The 17,202-nt window shown below is 44.3% G+C and overlaps 2 protein-coding genes across 2 annotated transcripts; one reads left to right on the top strand and one right to left on the bottom strand.

The window, feature by feature from the left end:
* Positions 1-991: 991 nt before the first annotated feature.
* Positions 992-9,125, bottom strand: LOC310741602 (CXXC-type zinc finger protein 4). The gene is made up of 3 exons (XM_083569550.1): positions 8,732-9,125; positions 5,814-6,818; positions 992-1,540 (listed from the first exon to the last, which is right to left on the bottom strand). Exons 2-3 carry the CDS (start codon positions 6,711-6,713, stop codon positions 1,493-1,495), a joined length of 948 nt encoding a protein of 315 aa, XP_083425676.1. The 5' UTR covers positions 6,714-6,818; positions 8,732-9,125; the 3' UTR covers positions 992-1,492.
* A 5,076-nt stretch (positions 9,126-14,201) lies between these two features.
* LOC310715036 (nephronectin-like) lies at positions 14,202-16,883 on the top strand (the record flags this gene model as incomplete). Its single annotated transcript, XM_083521180.1, has 3 exons — positions 14,202-14,586; positions 16,251-16,351; positions 16,570-16,883. The coding sequence occupies exons 1-3, from the start codon at positions 14,513-14,515 to the stop codon at positions 16,881-16,883; spliced, it is 489 nt and encodes a 162-aa protein (XP_083377306.1). The 5' UTR covers positions 14,202-14,512.
* Between the last annotated feature and the right edge of the window lie 319 nt (positions 16,884-17,202).

Raw genomic sequence — 17,202 nt, 5'->3', positions numbered from 1 at the left:
TCTCTCTCTCTCTCTCTCTCTCTCTGTCATTCAGTGCATAGCACTTACTTGATTTCCCCTCCTATTATCCTACTGTATCTTTCCCTATTTTCTATTCAGTCTTCCTTCTCTTTCTCTCTCTCTCTCTCTCTCACTCTCTCTCTCTTTTACAGTCTTTATTTTTTTTTTTTTCTGCCTTTGTCTTTATTTGGTTCATTTTTCATGTTAATTCTGTCTATTTCTGTTTTTCTCTCTCTGTGTCGTTACTCTTTATTTCTCCCCCTCCGTCTCTCTCTCTCTCTCTCTCTCTCTCTCTCTCTCTCTCTCTCTCTCTCTCTCTCTCTCTCTCTCTCTCTCTCTCTCTTTTTCACCCCATCACCCCCCACCACTTTTTTCAGAGTGAAGGCATCCTGTAGCCCCGCCCACATTCTAGAACACAGGCAGCGCATGTCATTGTAATTCATGTTGCCTGGCAACGCAGGGGTCGTCATAGAAGCGCAACAATAAGAGGATGACATGTACAGTGATGCGGCATGAAGCCGAGCTTTCCGCCATCTTCTCCTACTGCTCTGTTCGTTCTTCCTTCTGAGTGTGTGTGTGTGTGTGTGTGTGTGTGTGTGTATTGTTAAAGCCTCTCACACTCACACACACGCTCAGCACAATAATCACGCCATATTATATTTCACACTCACTCTGAGACGGCCCCGTCTCCACACACGCACACACGCGCACACGCACACACGCATGCACGCACGCACACACACACACACACACACACACACACACACACACACACACACACACACACACACACACACACAGCACTCCACACTGAGGCCTTATCAAATCAAAATGGATTCCAGGAGATGGAGATGAAATCCATCTGTCAGCCTCAGAGAGAATAAAACACACACAAGCCACTATTCTGTTGCACGTATACAACAGGGCTAGAGAGAGATGGAAGACAAAAAGAGAAAGAGAAAAGGAGAGAGAGAGAGAATTAAAAAGGGGGGTGGTTTATCCTAACAGTCTTTTATTAATCAAGACAGTAAGGCATCACAACAGCAATGTACAAAGTCATTAAAGTCTTCAGGTCAAACCAAAACACATTAGTTAGTTTTTTTCTACCCATGCAACAGTGAAGTGTGTGACGTGTCAAGAGTCCAGAGCGTTCTCGTTCTCACCCACCTCCTCCAATCAAACACTTCTGATCTTTATCTCAAATCTGTACCAAAATGTCTATAATCATGAGGGTAAGTCCAGTGGAGTCAGACAGCCAATCACAGCACCCCTCTGGGCTCCATTTCCTGTCTCGCAGATCCACTTCCTGTCTCGCCGAGTCACTGTCTACGTCTGCCACACAGAGCTGAAGGTCCATTTAAAATTGGAAGTGTTGAAGTGTTAAAGATGGAGCACAGTGTCTGCACTGCTGTGGTCCAGTGTGTGTGTGTGTGTGTGTGTGTGTGTGCGTGTGTGTGTGTGTGTACAGTCTGTGTCCTGGGATTTCCTTCTCTCAGAAGAACCAGCGGAACGTGTCTGCTGCTCCCACGGACGAGGCTCGCTGTGGACACACAAAGACACACACACACACACACACACACACACACACACACACACACACACACACACACACACACAGGAGGGACGTTAAGCACGCTAACACACTTCTCAAACACAGCATGATATTACAACACTGGTCTGTGTTGTGTATTTATTACTGACTTCAATTAGACCATCACTAACATCAGATTTCTCTCTTTACACACACACAGAGAGAGAGAGAGAGAGAGAGAGAGAGAGAGAGAGAGAGAGAGAGAGAAACAGAAATGACAGAAAGAAAGAAAGAAAGAAAGAAAGAAAGAAAGAAAGAAAGAAAGAAAGAAAGAAAGAAAGAAAGAAAGAAAGAAAGAAAGAAAGAAAGAACCTACAGAATGAAGAAAGGCAGAGGGAGAGAAACAGTGAAAAAAGAAAGACAGTACTTACAACCCCCCCCCCCCTCCCACACACACACACACACACACACACACACACACACACACCACCCCACCCCCCGCTCCACACACACAACCTGACACAAGCCCACAAAACCTCACAAACCCCCACTGAATCTTACAGATTCCCCCAGGAAACATCAGAACCCCCACCAAACTTCACAAACCCATGCATAACCTCACAAACTCCCACAAAACTCTAGAAACTCACACTCACAAAATCTCACAAGTGCCCACAAAACATTTCAAACCCACAATGCATCTCATAGAACAACAAAAAACCCACAGAATCCCAACCCCCCTACAAAATCTCACAAACCCCCTACAAAACTTCACAGAATCTCACAAAACCCCACAAAACCCCACAAAACCTCACAAAACCCCACAAAACTCCACGGAATCTCACAAACCCCCACAAAACCTCACAAACCCCCACAGAATCTCACAAAACTCCACAAAACCCCACAAAACTCCACGGAATCTCACAAACCCCCACAAAACCTCACAAAACTCCACAAAATCTCACAAACGCCCACAAAACCTCACAAACCCCCACAGAATCTCACAAACCCCCACAAAACCTCACAAAACTCCACAGAATCTCACAAAACCCCACAAAACATATATATAGTGTGTAGTGTATAGAGTATTGTGTGTAGTTTATAGTGTATACAATATATATAGTGTGTAGTGTATAGTGTATACAATATATATAGTGTGTAGTGTATAGTGTATACAATATATATAGTGTGTAGTGTATAGGTTATTGTGTGTAGTTTATAGTGTATACAATATATATAGTGTGTAGTTTATAATGTGTTGTGTTTAGTGTGTAGAGTATTGTGTGTAGTGTACAGTGTGTAGTGTGTGATGTGTAGTATATAGTGTTTGATTTATAATGTGTTGTGTTAAGTGTGTAGAGTATTGTGTGTAGTGTACAGTGTGTAGTGTGTGATGTGTAGTATATAGTGTGTAGATAATAAAATGAAATAATAAAGTATGAGGTGAAACTGTTGTTGTGTGTTGGGGGAAAATAATCAGAGTGTAACAGTGACTCTGTAGTGAAATGTTGTTCAAACATCGTTCCTTTGTCACAATTTGGTGAACAGAATTCTGGGATTTCCTTCTCCAGGAAACACCACACACTCCAGATCAGTGTGAAATATAGACTTTTTCAACACACACTTTGCTGACTAGACACACACACGAGGCCTGAAGAGAAACAAGAACGACTGGAACATAGTGTGGAGCTTCAACAAGTGTCTAAGTGTACACACACACACACACACACACACACACACACACACACACCAAAACACCCCCAAAACACACACCGAAATACTCCTCCACACACACCGAAATGCCTTTTACTCACCAAAATACCTCTCCACACATCAAAATACCCCCACACACCAGAATTACCCTCCACAACCCAGAACATGCCCCACACGCATCAAAATACCTTTAACACATCAAACTACCCACACACACCAACATACCCTACCACACATCAAAATACCACACACACTCAAAAAATAACACCCCCCCCCCCACACACACACACACACCAACATCCAAATACCACACACACTCCAAAATACCCCCAACACATCAAAATACCACACACACACACCAAAATACCCCCCACACTAAAATACCCCTCAACACACTTCAAAATACCACACACACACACACACCAACATACTATACCACACATCAAAATACCCCCCACACTAAAATACCACTCCACACACATCAAAATACCACAAACACACACACCAACATACCATACCACACATCAAAATATCCCCCACACTAAAACACCCCTCCACACACTTCAAAATACCACACAAACACACACACCAACATACCACACCACACATCAAAATACCCCCCCACACTAAAACACCCCTTCACACACTTCAAAATACCACACACACACACACACACACACACACACACACACACACACACACACACACCAAAATACCCCCACACTAAAATACCCCCCAACACATCAAAATACCACACACACACCAAAATACCCCCCACACTAAAATACCCCTCCACACACATCAAAATACCACACACACACACACACACACACACACACAAAAATACCATACCACACATCAAAATATCCCCCCACACCAAAATACCCCTCCACACACATACACTAAAATACCCCTACACACCCTTCAGAATACCACACACACACCAACATACCCCACTTCAAAATACCACACACACACCAGCATACCCCCCACCACATCAAAATACCACACACACTAAAATACCTCTCCACACCAAAATACCCCTCCCCCCTTACATAAACTAAGATACACCAACAACAAATTCATATCAAATTAACTCAACCCACCCCCCACACCAGCTTACACCTCCCCTATATAAACAATACCCCTCCCTCACACCAACATGCCCCTCCTCCCACATTAGCATACACCTCCCTATTACCATAATACTCCTTACACCTCAACAAAATACACAACACCAAAATACCCCTTCCCTCAACACCAAAATACCCAAAACCTACAAGAACCCCCCTTAATGCACACACAAACACACACACACACACACACACACATACACACACACACACACACACACACACACACACACACACACACAAACAGCAATGAGTCAAGGCTTTTTGGTCTTGTGTGTAAAAGGGTCTCTGGCTCTCTGATTGAACATTACAGCCAGCTTACAGCATATTGCCTCATCACAGCACACACACACACACACACACACACACACACACACACACACACACCTCCCTATGTGTGTGTGTGTGTGTGTGTGTGTGTGTGTGTGTGTGTGTGTGTGTGTGTGTGAGACAGACGCAGAGAAAGGCGAGAGCTAGCGTGTGCGAGGAGAGTTGAAGTGTGTGCCGGCAGCGTTCCAGCTCTAAAGGCCTTCGGGGAAAACGTCCTAGTCATCCACTTGTGCCCTCTACACACACACACATACACACACATACACACACACACACACACTGTGAATGTCTGGTGGTTAATTAGCGCAGCGTGTGCCAGGCCCGGGCTGCGTTCCAAACCCACAGCATCGCCGCAAGCAATTATAAGGCAGCGTGAAGGAGTAGTGTTTGTGTGTGTGTGTGTGTGTGTGTGTGTGTGTGTGTGTGTGTGTGTGTGTGTGTGTAAGCGTAACTGAGTAGGTTTTACGTCTATCGAGGTTTTTCTAATCGGAAAGCAGTTACTAACATTTATTAAATGAAATTAAATACAAACTTCCAATCAAGTACACCAACAGCTCTTCCTCCTGAGTGGAGATTGAGGGGTGGGCTGGGTTTTTTTTTTGTGGTAAAATTGACAGCAACATCATGCAAGTAGTTCAAGCATGTGAAGAAAAAAACCCAGAATAGGTTCTTCAGATCTTTAAGTTCCTCAGGTTCCTCAGGTTTCTACTATAAGCAGAAAAATCAGAGCAGAGCATGTTTCTGATTGTGTTGATAGATGTTTTTTTTAGGCTTTTTTTGGTTATATTGATTCCTCTGTAAAGTAGCGTAGCTCACTTAAACTACTCACTACATGGTCCTTCTACATTAAGTCTTCTTTATCCAACACTGCTGAAAGAAACACGCCTCTCAACTAGTTCTAGTTCAGGAGTCATCTTCAGGTAAACTAATAACTACTGAGCGATATGAACACATTTTACTTATACAGCACCAAAAAGCTTCTTTAAAGCAACGCCCGAAAAGATTATAGGTTCCTACTGGAAATTGGAATCTCCAGAATGAAACGCAGCTCCAAATTATTGTTTGTGTGTGTGTGTGTGTGTGTGTGTGTGTGTGTGTGTGTTTACCTCAACTGTGCTCCCTGGTTTCTTCTTCAACTCTTCGCACTTTCTAAACTTGCAGATCTGATGGCCTGTTTTCCTGTTCCGGCAGGAGCTGCACACACCGCAGTTGATAAGCCGCCTGCAGGGGGCGCAGACACCGCATCGCTTCCTCTTCCTCTTTGCTGCTCCGCCGCTGCAGCTGTTGTTGGTGCTGACGGTAGCGTTAGTGCTAGCGTTAGAGCCGGAGCAGGATGCTGAGTTGCTGTGCTGGCAGTCGGCGGCGATCTGAAACGCGCTGTCCGTCATCGTCGCCACCGATGAGCCCGCCCCTGAGTGCAGTGTTGTCATGACAATAACCCCAGGGGGTAACGCAAATCCTCCAAATGTGGCCCCACCCCTTTCAGACTCACTGGCGCCCCCTCCTGCATTGCTCCCGCTGCTCTGTGGTGGCACCTTGAGACGGTTCATGCACTCAGCTCCACCCACCTGACTGAGCGGAGACAGGAAGTTGTCAGTGGACATCTTGGAGGGCATGTGCACGTTAAGTGGTTCCGCTCGAGGCATGGTGGTCCGGTGCGCGTGAGCATGTGCGTGAGCTCCGTTCACATTCACGTTGACGTTCACCGCTGGAGGTTTACGACCCCAAAGCATTCCGTTGTCGCACGACCAGGGTGTCATTGGTGACGGGAAAATGGGCGTGGCCAAGCGAGCGATTTTTGCTGCCTGAGGAAACGGAGCAGTTCCGTTCTTGTAAAAGTTAGCGAAGGAGCGGTAGCGTTCCATCTGAGCGCTGTAGTCCAACACAGGGTTCATGCACGAGTCCATCTGCAGGGAAAAGTCCCGCCCTGCGGTGGGCGTGTAGCTGTGGGCGTGGCCGTGAGTGTGTGGCGTCTCCATGCACACACTGCTGCTCATGTTCGCCATGGGAAACTGAACACATATACACACACACACGTACAAACACACACGCACACACACACACACACACACACACTCACACTAACAACACAACCATCGAGGAAAGTGTTTCTGAGAGAGAGAGAGAGAGAGAGAGAGAGAGAGAGAGAGAGAGAGAGAGAGAGAGAGAGAGAGAGAGAAAGCGTTACTTATTTGGTTTAAACATTTTCATCATCAACAAAATAAGAAATAAAAGTATATATTTTAGTTTAACTACATAATATAAATATAGTTTATAAACTAGATCATGTGACTTTCCATGAATATTAACATTAATAATAATAATCATTAAATATGTATTTGTGTTGACTGTTTAATTTTTGTATTTCTGCAGCTCTCGTGTGAATCAATAAATAAATATCTTTAGTCCAGAGAGCACAGCGTGTCCAGGTCACTTCCTCTCAGTGGGGTTTATCAAACAGAACTACTTCCTGTGTGTGAGCAGGCCACTGCTTCAGTGCGTTCACCTGTTGCCCTGTTGCTAATGATACCTGTGGTGGACGTTGGTAACTCGGGTCTCCACTGATCCGGTATGTGATCCGTATATTTGAGACCGACACTGAGAGTCACCTGACCTGCGTAACACTTATGACTGGTTCTATAAACAAATCTACAAACTAATATTAATAAGCGTGGCGTGCTGTGTGAGGAGGAGGCGGAGTTAGTGGGTGTGTTTACGATGGCTGATGCACTGCAGTGGCTGAGCTGCGTTACTGGAGCATTTAACACCCGCCTTCAGTAGGAGGTGCTCTTTCCACTGTTTACTCCCAATTCTTCTTCTCTGATGTTGTGTGGGCGTGGCTAAATGTAAATCAGGATAGTTAAGAGCCGAACTCGTGGAAATCAATGTTACTGAAACTTCTCTGAATCTGGAAGGAATGTTTCTTCTGTCTGGCCATGATTTCACAAAGGCAGGTACACACAACTTTACATAAAGCGAGATCAACTTCTGAACTGGTGTAGTGTCCAGCTCACATAAACACAGAATAACAGTGAAGAAAAAAGAAAAGTGAGGACACGTGGAGAAGAAGAGGAAGGGATGAGTGATCTGACCTCACACAGTGTCCTGATACCCTACACTGATCTGATCATCATCTACACATGATATGAGTGATACCTGTGTTATTCACATCCAACTTCCTGTATGATTGTGGATGGAGCAAGAGAGAGAGAAGGAGAGAGAGAGAGAGAGAGAGAGAGAGAGAGAGAAGGAGAGAGAGAAGGAGAGAGAGAGAGAGAGAGCACAGAGAGAACGCAGAAAAAGAGCAAGAGCTATAGTGGGAGATAAGACAGACAAACAGGGAAGGATAGAGAGAGATAGAGAGAATTAAAGGAGAGAGAGACAATTAAAGGAGAAAGAGAGAGAGAGAGAGAGAGAGAGAGAGAGAGAGAGAGAGAGAGAGAGAGAGAGAGAGAGAGAGAAAGAAAGAGAGGATTAAAGGAGAGAGAGAGAGAGAGAGAGAGAGAGAGAGAGAGAAAGAGAGAGAGAGAGAAAGAAAGAGAGGAAGAGAGAATTAAAGGAGAGAGAGAGAGAGAGAGAGAGAGAGAGAGAGAGAGAGAGAGAGAGAGAGCAGTGCGGCCCCATCTCCCCCTCCTCCTGCCCGCTCCCGTCGCCTCGAGCATCAATTACGGTAATTACTCTCCGCCTGCTGCGGCACGAGGAGGGGGGGGGGGGGCACGCGCGCGCGGATCAGAGGTCATTAACGGGGAGCGCCGGGGAGGGCGCGAGGCCGGACACCGCTAACACGCGCGCAATTAAAGGCGACGGATTAATTCGCCAGACTCGAGAGAGAGAGAGAGAGAGAGAGAGAGAGAGAGAGAGAGAGAGAGAGAGAGAGAGAGAGAGAGAGAGAGAGAGAGAGAGAGCATAAAAAACACCAGGAGGAGGAGGAGGAGAGGAGGAGGAGGAGGAGAGAGAGAGAGGGAGTGAGAGAGAGAGAGAGGGAGGGGGTGTGAGGGGAAAATGGACGAGCTGCTTCACCTACCGGACTCCCGACGCCTCGCGATCAAAGCCTCTTTAACGCAGAGCATCGGTGCGCTCCGGCCGCGGGAAAAAAACTCTCACACATATACTCAAACACACACACACACATACACACACTCGCGCGGAGAAATTAAACGCACAAAACAACAACAACACACAATAAACGGATGTGAGGGTCTTTTTTTTTCAGCGCGCGCATCAGTGGCGGCGGCGGCGCTAAAACCCACCGAGAGGCTCCTAACGGGGATCATAAATAATATTGACGCTGCCAACGACACGACGCACCGTCCTCCGGGGGGCGGGCACGGGTGACGGAAGGGTAGACGGCTCCTCCCGGTGTGCGCGTGTGTGTGTGTGTGTGTGTGTGTGTGTGTGTGTGTGAGAGGTGAGGAAGCGCCGATGCGGACACCTACAGCTGATCATTGGCTGTAAATCACGCCGGAGGCACGCGGGGAGGCGCGAGGTGACAAACGCGCGCGGTGGGGGGGTTGTTAGGGGGGCTGTTGGGGTTGTTGGGGGGGTGGGGGGGGGGGTTGCTTTCAGAAAACCGTGAAGGAAAAAAAAAAAGATCTCAGAGAAGGAGGAGGGGAAAATCGCCTCCTAATGCTGTTCTCTCTCTCGGTTTATATTTTTTCCTGCAGGTCCCCGGAAATCACGGACAGATTAATCAGCGCTCGGTGGCGCGCGCGGGGCTCAGGGGGGATTTTTATTTTGGGATTTTGTGGTTCATTACGACCCTTTTAGCGCCTCGTTACCGTAATTAGCCACGGGGCACCGGGAGGCTAATTAAGGGAAAAGCGGTGCAGAGGCGTTTTCCCACTGGGGATTCTGAGTGTGTGTGTGTATGTGTGTGTGTGTGTGTGTGTGTGTGCAGGCATGTATGTGTGTGTGGCCCTTACATCTATTCCCATAGATACGTTTTACCTTGAATATTAATAATAATAATAATAATAATAATAATAATAATAATAATAATAATAATAATAAAAGAAGCCCCACTTTTTCCTGATTTGATGTTTCTATTTTTCTACCTGAAACATTTCACACAAAAATCACGTCATTTGCGCACACAGTCAATATCATATATTTCAATCCTAACAATAGAAAAGGCAGAAGAGTGTGTATGTGTGTGTGTGTGTGTGTGTGTGTGTGTGTGTGCACAGTAAATCAGTTCCAGTCTGCGGTAGATTCAGCAGGAACACTACAGTGGTGATGAAGCTGAGCTCAGTGCCATTTCCAATTATAATTATAACCATGATCTCTTACTGGGGTGGAAGAGGGGTGGCCATGCTTTAAGCTAGGGTACCCCTGCCCACCCCTTAGCTTCGCCCATCATCACTGAGTCTAAATTGCATTATTGGTTGATTGTTTGATTATTTGATTGATTGATTGATTGATTGATTAACAGAAGTCCAACCTGCATGTTTGCAGCTCTGAACTGGATTGTAATAACCGTAATCACCTTCACTGTGAGATCTCTGAACAACTCTGATCGGAATGTGATTAATTTATAAATCAGGAGAAAAAGATTATAACAGAAATAGAGTGGATCCTGAATGAACTGGACTTCCGGCTCACACACACTCATTCAAGAACAGATAGTTACAGATATTATTGAATCCAGAAGTGAGATGTTTGGTCTTATTGCTCTCTGAACTTTCTAGTACACTTAAACACACAGTTATTAGCAGCTAATGCTATACTGCTCAGTGTGCTAAATATTTGGATGTAGCCAGGAGACCGGCCCGGGATGTGCTGACCCGTTGCCAGGGTGACACGTAGGGCTGTGAGATGATTGGCAGGAATCTGCTCCAATCCCGTGCGTCAGATTGGGTTGCATGACCTTCTGAGATTTATAAACACACACACACACACACACACACACACACACACACACACACACACACACACACACACACACACACACAAACCAGAAACTCACTCTAATAAAACTTTATCTTTATGGTAATAATATGTGGTGTTTCAGTGGAAGAAGTTCTACTCTGCATTAGTGTCTATTTATAATATTCATTATACATCATGTATATATTCATATGTTTATATTAAGAGAAATGTGGCAGTTCTTTGCTGGTCAGGTGACAGTGACAGTGTAAATAAATGTTGTATGAATCCAGAGTTCCTGGGTTTTGTGTGTGTTGTGTATGTTATGAAGGGTCTCAAGGATTCGGTCACATTCTAAAAGAGAAAGAAAAAGAAGCTTTCACTTGTCACACATACACAACAGCACTGTGAAATTCTTTCCTTGCGTATCCCAGCTTGTTAGGGCTCTGGGGTCAGAGTGCACGGTCGAGAGCGTTAAAGGTCTTGCTCAAGGGCCCAGCAGTGTCAGCTTGCAGAACCTTCATCAGCTCCCAGTGTTAAAAAGCCGTAATCAAAATCATCATGAGGGTGAGGAGAGCTTTCGTTCAGAAGGATGCAGCTTTTAAATAGAAGCATAAATCATTTATTCAATCATGTACCTTCACTATATTCTTTTTCCTGGTGATGATGGTGGATATAGAAGTTTCACAATCACTATGTATAAGACGTCAAGGCTCACAGACCATCCAACATGGGCTCCACTTCCTGTACCTCTGGTCTTCACATGACTTTCACATTAAAATACAACCTGTCATTCCCCAATACAGCCTCAATGCTCCAACCTAAAACCCTACAGTCTAAACTATAGAACCACCAAACATCCACAACACTGCAGCCCAAATCTTACATCCTAAATGCTCAACATAAACCCTAAATCCCAAACCATACAACTCTACAACTCTACAACTATACAACCCCTAAACACTCAACATAAACCCTAAATCCCAAAACATACAACTCTACAACTATACAACTCTACAACTATACAACCCCTAAACACTCAACATAAACCCTAAATCCCAAAACATACAACTCTACAACTCTACAACTATACAACCCCTAAACACTCAACATAAACCCTAAATCCCAAAACATACAACTCTACAACTATACAACTCTACAACTATACAACCCCTAAACACTCAACATAAACCCTAAATCCCAAACCATACAACTCTACAACTCTACAACTATACAACCCCTAAACACTCAACAAAAACCCTAAATCCCAAACCATACAACTCTACAACTCTACAACTCTACAACTATACAACCCCTAAACACTCAACATAAACCCTAAATCCCAAACCATACAACTCTACAACTATACAACCCCTAAACACTCAACATAAACCCTAAATCCCAAACCATACAACTCTACAACTATACAACTCTACAACTCTACAACCCCTAAACACTCAACATAAACCCTAAATCCCAAAACATACAACTCTACAACTATACAACTCTACAACTATACAACCCCTAAACACTCAACATAAACCCTAAATCCCAAACCATACAACTCTACAACTCTACAACTATACAACCCCTAAACACTCAACAAAAACCCTAAATCCCAAACCATACAACTCTACAACTCTACAACTATACAACTCTACAACTATACAACCCCTAAACACTCAACATAAACCCTAAATCCCAAACCATACAACTCTACAACTCTACAACTATACAACCCCTAAACACTCAACAAAAACCCTAAATCCCAAACCATACAACTCTACAACTCTACAACTCTACAACTATACAACCCCTAAACACTCAACAAAAACCCTAAATCCCAAACCATACAACTCTACAACTCTACAACTATACAACTCTACAACTATACAACCCCTAAACACTCAACATAAACCCTAAATCCCAAAACATACAACTATACAAATCTACAACTCTACAACTCTACAACCCCTAAACGCTCAACATAAACCCTACATCCTCACCCCAAAAACCTCAACTCTACACCCCGAACTCTACAATCTAAACCCTACATCACACTTCACTCATCAGAGATGCAAAGATGGAATTACACAGATGTCTGAAAGATCCTTCCATAGATCAGAATACTTTATTGTTCCCCTGGAAAATTTGCATTTGAATTTCTCAATAAATTTCAGTGAATAAGAAAAATCCCCTGCGATAAAAAAGCAACACTTAATGTAATATCGATGTTATGTAGCCTGTTAGCTGTGTATGTCATCTGTATACTGATAGCTAGCTATAGCATGAAGGCTAGTTGGTCTGAGAGTTTGTGTGTTAGCTTCATTCCTTCAGTAACACAGTGTGTGACCTGCTGCAGCACGGACACACACCTACTGACTTTATAGTTACCTGGGTGGATTCACACATTCACAGCTGGACTGTTAAAGTTCAGGATTTTCATAGTTGAGTATTTAAATGAAATTTCTGTACTCAAGCGCCACCTGCTGGTCTAAAAGAAACACTAGGACTTTTAAAAAAGTAACAACCAATTTTTTTTTTCTAACATTGTTGAGTTCAAAACAATATAAACAAATGCAAATACAAACAAAATAAAAAACATTTAAAAATATATTATAAAATAATATAAGAGCATCTATAAAGAGCAAACAAAACTGTTATTATTAGAATATAAATCAGTGTTAGATAGAGGCAGTGGTCTGATCACACTGACATCAGACTGATTCAGCTCATGAGGCTCCTCACTGGTTCCACCTCAGTGAACGCATGAAGCAGTGGTACTCATCCCCAGCCCTTCCCTCAGCTAGAACATGACTAGTATTAATCCTGAGGGTCATCTCAGCTCACGGAGGGGAAGACATTCTCCTCACATCACCTCTAAACCCAGGAGCAGTGTTCCTCAGGTGATCAGGAATGCTCCATTAAAGTCTGGAGTAGACTGGATCATGTTCTTGTGTCAGAAATACTGCATCACTCATCATCTTCAATACGTACAGAAATGTTTAATAGCAACATAAAACATTTCATCATTCATCTGATGATCTTTAATGAAAGAGAGCAGGAGGCTCCTGAGAAGAATGGAGCAGCATTGAGAGGCCTTAAAAGGACAGCACGAGAGAGAGAGAGAGAGAGAGTGTGTGTGTGTGTGTGTCTGTGTGTGTGTGTGTCTGTGTGTGTGTGTGTGTGTGTGTGTGTGTGTGTGCCTGGTGCACAGTGGTACAGCTGTTGGCTGGCAACCTACATAATTTACTTTACCTAGAAACCGAGAAAACACACACACACACACACACACACACACACACACACACACACACACACACACCAGTTGTTTTTTTTTTACAGCTGCTGTTTGTACAAGGTTCTTAGTCAAGTTGTGTGTGTGTGTGTGTGTGTGTGTGTGTGTGTGTGTGTGTGTGTGTGTGTGTGTGACCTTCTGACAGTAGTTATATATGAGTGGATAGTAATTATGAGAACAGGATGCAGTGAAGACACACTTCCCCTTTCCCACAAACACCCTATAGCCTAATTACAGGCTCCAACTTTGTGTGTGTGTGTGTGTGTGTTTGTGTGTGTGTGTCCGCGCGCACCAGAATCACACCTAATCGTCAAAGGGAGGAGTGTGTTCATGCTCTCCACACGCTGAGATCTCTCTCTCTCTCTCTCTCTCTCTCTCTCTCTCTCACACACACACACACACACACACACACACGCGCGCGCGTGCTCGCGTGTTTACCTCTCCCCGGTCTCGCCGCGCGCAGCAGTCGAGCGTCTGAATGGTCTCTCCGGATTTACGAGCGCGCGCAGCTCTCGGGGGCTCCGTGGTCAATAAGCGCGCGCCCTGTGGGATCTGACTCGATGGAGTGTGTGTGATGGAGTGTGTGATGGAGTGTGTGATGGAGTGTGTCCCGTAGAGAGGAATCACAGCAGCACCGCGGGCATGGAGGAGAGAATAACGGGATTAGTGCTGCTCCTGCTGCTGAGCGGCGCGTGCGTCTATGCACAGGTTCACAGGTACCGGAAAATGTGTGTGTCTGTGTGTGTGTGTGTGTGTGTGTGTGTGTGTGTGTGTGTGTGTGTGTGTGTGGTAGAAAGAGAGATATTGTTTGGATTCGCAACGGAAAATAATAAAACATGCAATAGAATTTTTTAAGTCGTACTCTGTGTGTGTGTGTGTGTGTGTGTGTGTGTGTGTGTGTGTGTGTGTGTGTGTATGTGTGATGAAAAAATTATGCTGCCTTCATAAACAACTTTTAAGATTCTTTTAGAGATGTTCTGAGGTTGTTGATTCTGTACCTTCATGTTATTGGATTGTGGTCTGATTGATTTCCCTCTGGAGTGCTGAAATGCAGAACACAACCCTGAGCCTGAGGGGTTCAGCAGAGGGGAAGTGTGTGTTAAACACACAACCGAACCACAGTCTGAATTATTTCTGGCTCACTGGGTTACATTCTGCATCCAGAAGGATATGAGTATGAGAATCAGGAGGAATCCTGTCCTGGAACAGCAGCTTAAATATGTATATTTCTCCTGAACTCTCACAGAGCTCCAGGATATTGACTCCAGAGCTCCAGGCTGCAAACTTCTCCGTATCAGGGGAAAGAAAATGTCACCTGGAGGAGTTAATGTTTAGTGAGGTTTGTTCTTTCAGGGTCAACGAGGGTATTGACGACGCACCTGATTCCTTTAGCCAGGACCTGTTGAGAATGTGTAAAGTGTGTGTGTGCGTGTGTGTGTGTGTGTGTGTGTGTGTGTGTGTGTGTGTGTGTGCGGGGGTTGGGATTTTCCTCAGTGAACTAGGAGCACTAGCTCGTGACAGCTCGTCTCTTAGAGAGGAAAACTCAAGTCCATACACGAGCTCGAGTGCAGAAGTATGTGCAGCACGTGGAGTGAGAGCGTCGCAGGGCCTGCGGGTTCAACACCACAGGAAACACCACCCAAAACATCCCACACACAATCATGACAATAAAAACCCAGCGGCTGGACCTTTAATTACACTGCAGCTGTGCGGAAAATTAAAACCTTTATTTTTTCTTCCAATATTTATGATTTATTTCCTCCTACAACAGAACCTGTAATATCACATGTTTACATCGTTAATAACATTCTGTGAAAACATCAGACTGTTGCTAGGAAACCCAGCTAATAATTACAGTGTGAGAGAGGAAATGAAGCAGAATCATCAGCGATGTGGACTATTACCTCAGACGTCTTGGTAAATGATTATGAAAAGTTTTAGAGCGATAAAAGTTACAGTGTTATTATCATTAGCATTAACCGCTAACTGTGCTTCTAAAGATTGTGCCATTTTGAGAAATAAGGAGGCAGCAATGCTAAATGCTAAAAATTTGTGCTAAATGGAAGCTTTGATAAGCTTCAAACTAAAGTGGCTAGTTTACAACATGAAGCTGTGCGATTTCACACATCTACAGATCTACAGTGCTCCGTTCAGGTGATCGTCCAGTGCCTAGCTAGTGCAATTAGCCTGCTCTTCTAATCTGCTAATAAAGCTAGCATCAAGTCGAGCATGTAACCAAAATAATCACCTTTTATCTCAATTCATTAAATTGAAATGAATGTTGAAGCTACAGTACTGCTACTACTGTTAGCCATGCCCACCTGACACCTGACACCTGACACCTGAGGTCAAACCTGATTGGCTGATGTTTTATTGAAAGGCAGGCCAGACTGGAAATGTCAACCAATGGGATTTGTCATTATGGGAACAGAGTGGATTGCTGTTGGGGCTGGACAAGGGAGAGCTGGGGACAGTGCAAACGTAAGGACACACACACACACACACACACACACACACACACACACACACACACACACACACACATATACACACTTTATTCTGTATTCCAGAAAGCTGTTTCATATGTGTGTGTGTGTGTGTGTGTGTGTGTGTGTGTGTGTGTGTGTGTGTGTGTGTGTTCATTAACACAGTACTAATTTCACCTCCTTACTTCTTTGATCATTTCTATGTTTCTGTAGCCGTGTGTGATTTGGGCTGTAAACACGGCGAGTGTGTCAGTCCGGATCAGTGCCGCTGTCACCAGGGATACACGGGCAAGACTTGCAACCAAGGTGTGTGTGTGTGTGTGTGTGTGTGTGTGTGTGTGTGTGTGTGTGTGTGTGTGTCTAGCTGGAGGGTGAAACGTGTCTTCAAAATCAGACAGACATTAAATTACTGTCCTACCTACAGACCACCAAACATTCAAATACACACACGCACACACACACACACACACACACACACACACACACACACACACATACACACATACACAGACAATGATGATGTATAGGTTTGTGTATATATCCTCACAGTTGTGTATCTATAGTTAAATAAGCTCATTGTTATTCTGATTTGAACGGAGCATGTAATCGGTTTAAAGTTTAATGAAAATGCTCCATATGAATACTTTAATCGCAATAAAAATGCCCCTAAACCGAATAAAATTAAAAAGGGATTAAGAGCGGAGGAATAAACCTTTCTATAAACCGAACTAAATAAAAATTCTTCCATGTAAAACTCTTAAACCGATTCCTGCTGTTCTCCTTCTCAAACCTCTGAGTGAGTTCAGAAGCCTCCTCTGAACCTGGCCTCCGTATCAGATCTCCTGT

Source organism: Silurus aristotelis (genome assembly GCF_946808225.1).
Source record: "Silurus aristotelis genome assembly, chromosome: 19".
Taxonomy (NCBI): domain Eukaryota; kingdom Metazoa; phylum Chordata; class Actinopteri; order Siluriformes; family Siluridae; genus Silurus; species Silurus aristotelis.
Note: the sequence above shows the minus strand (reverse complement) of the source record. Positions and strands in the feature narration are given on the sequence as shown.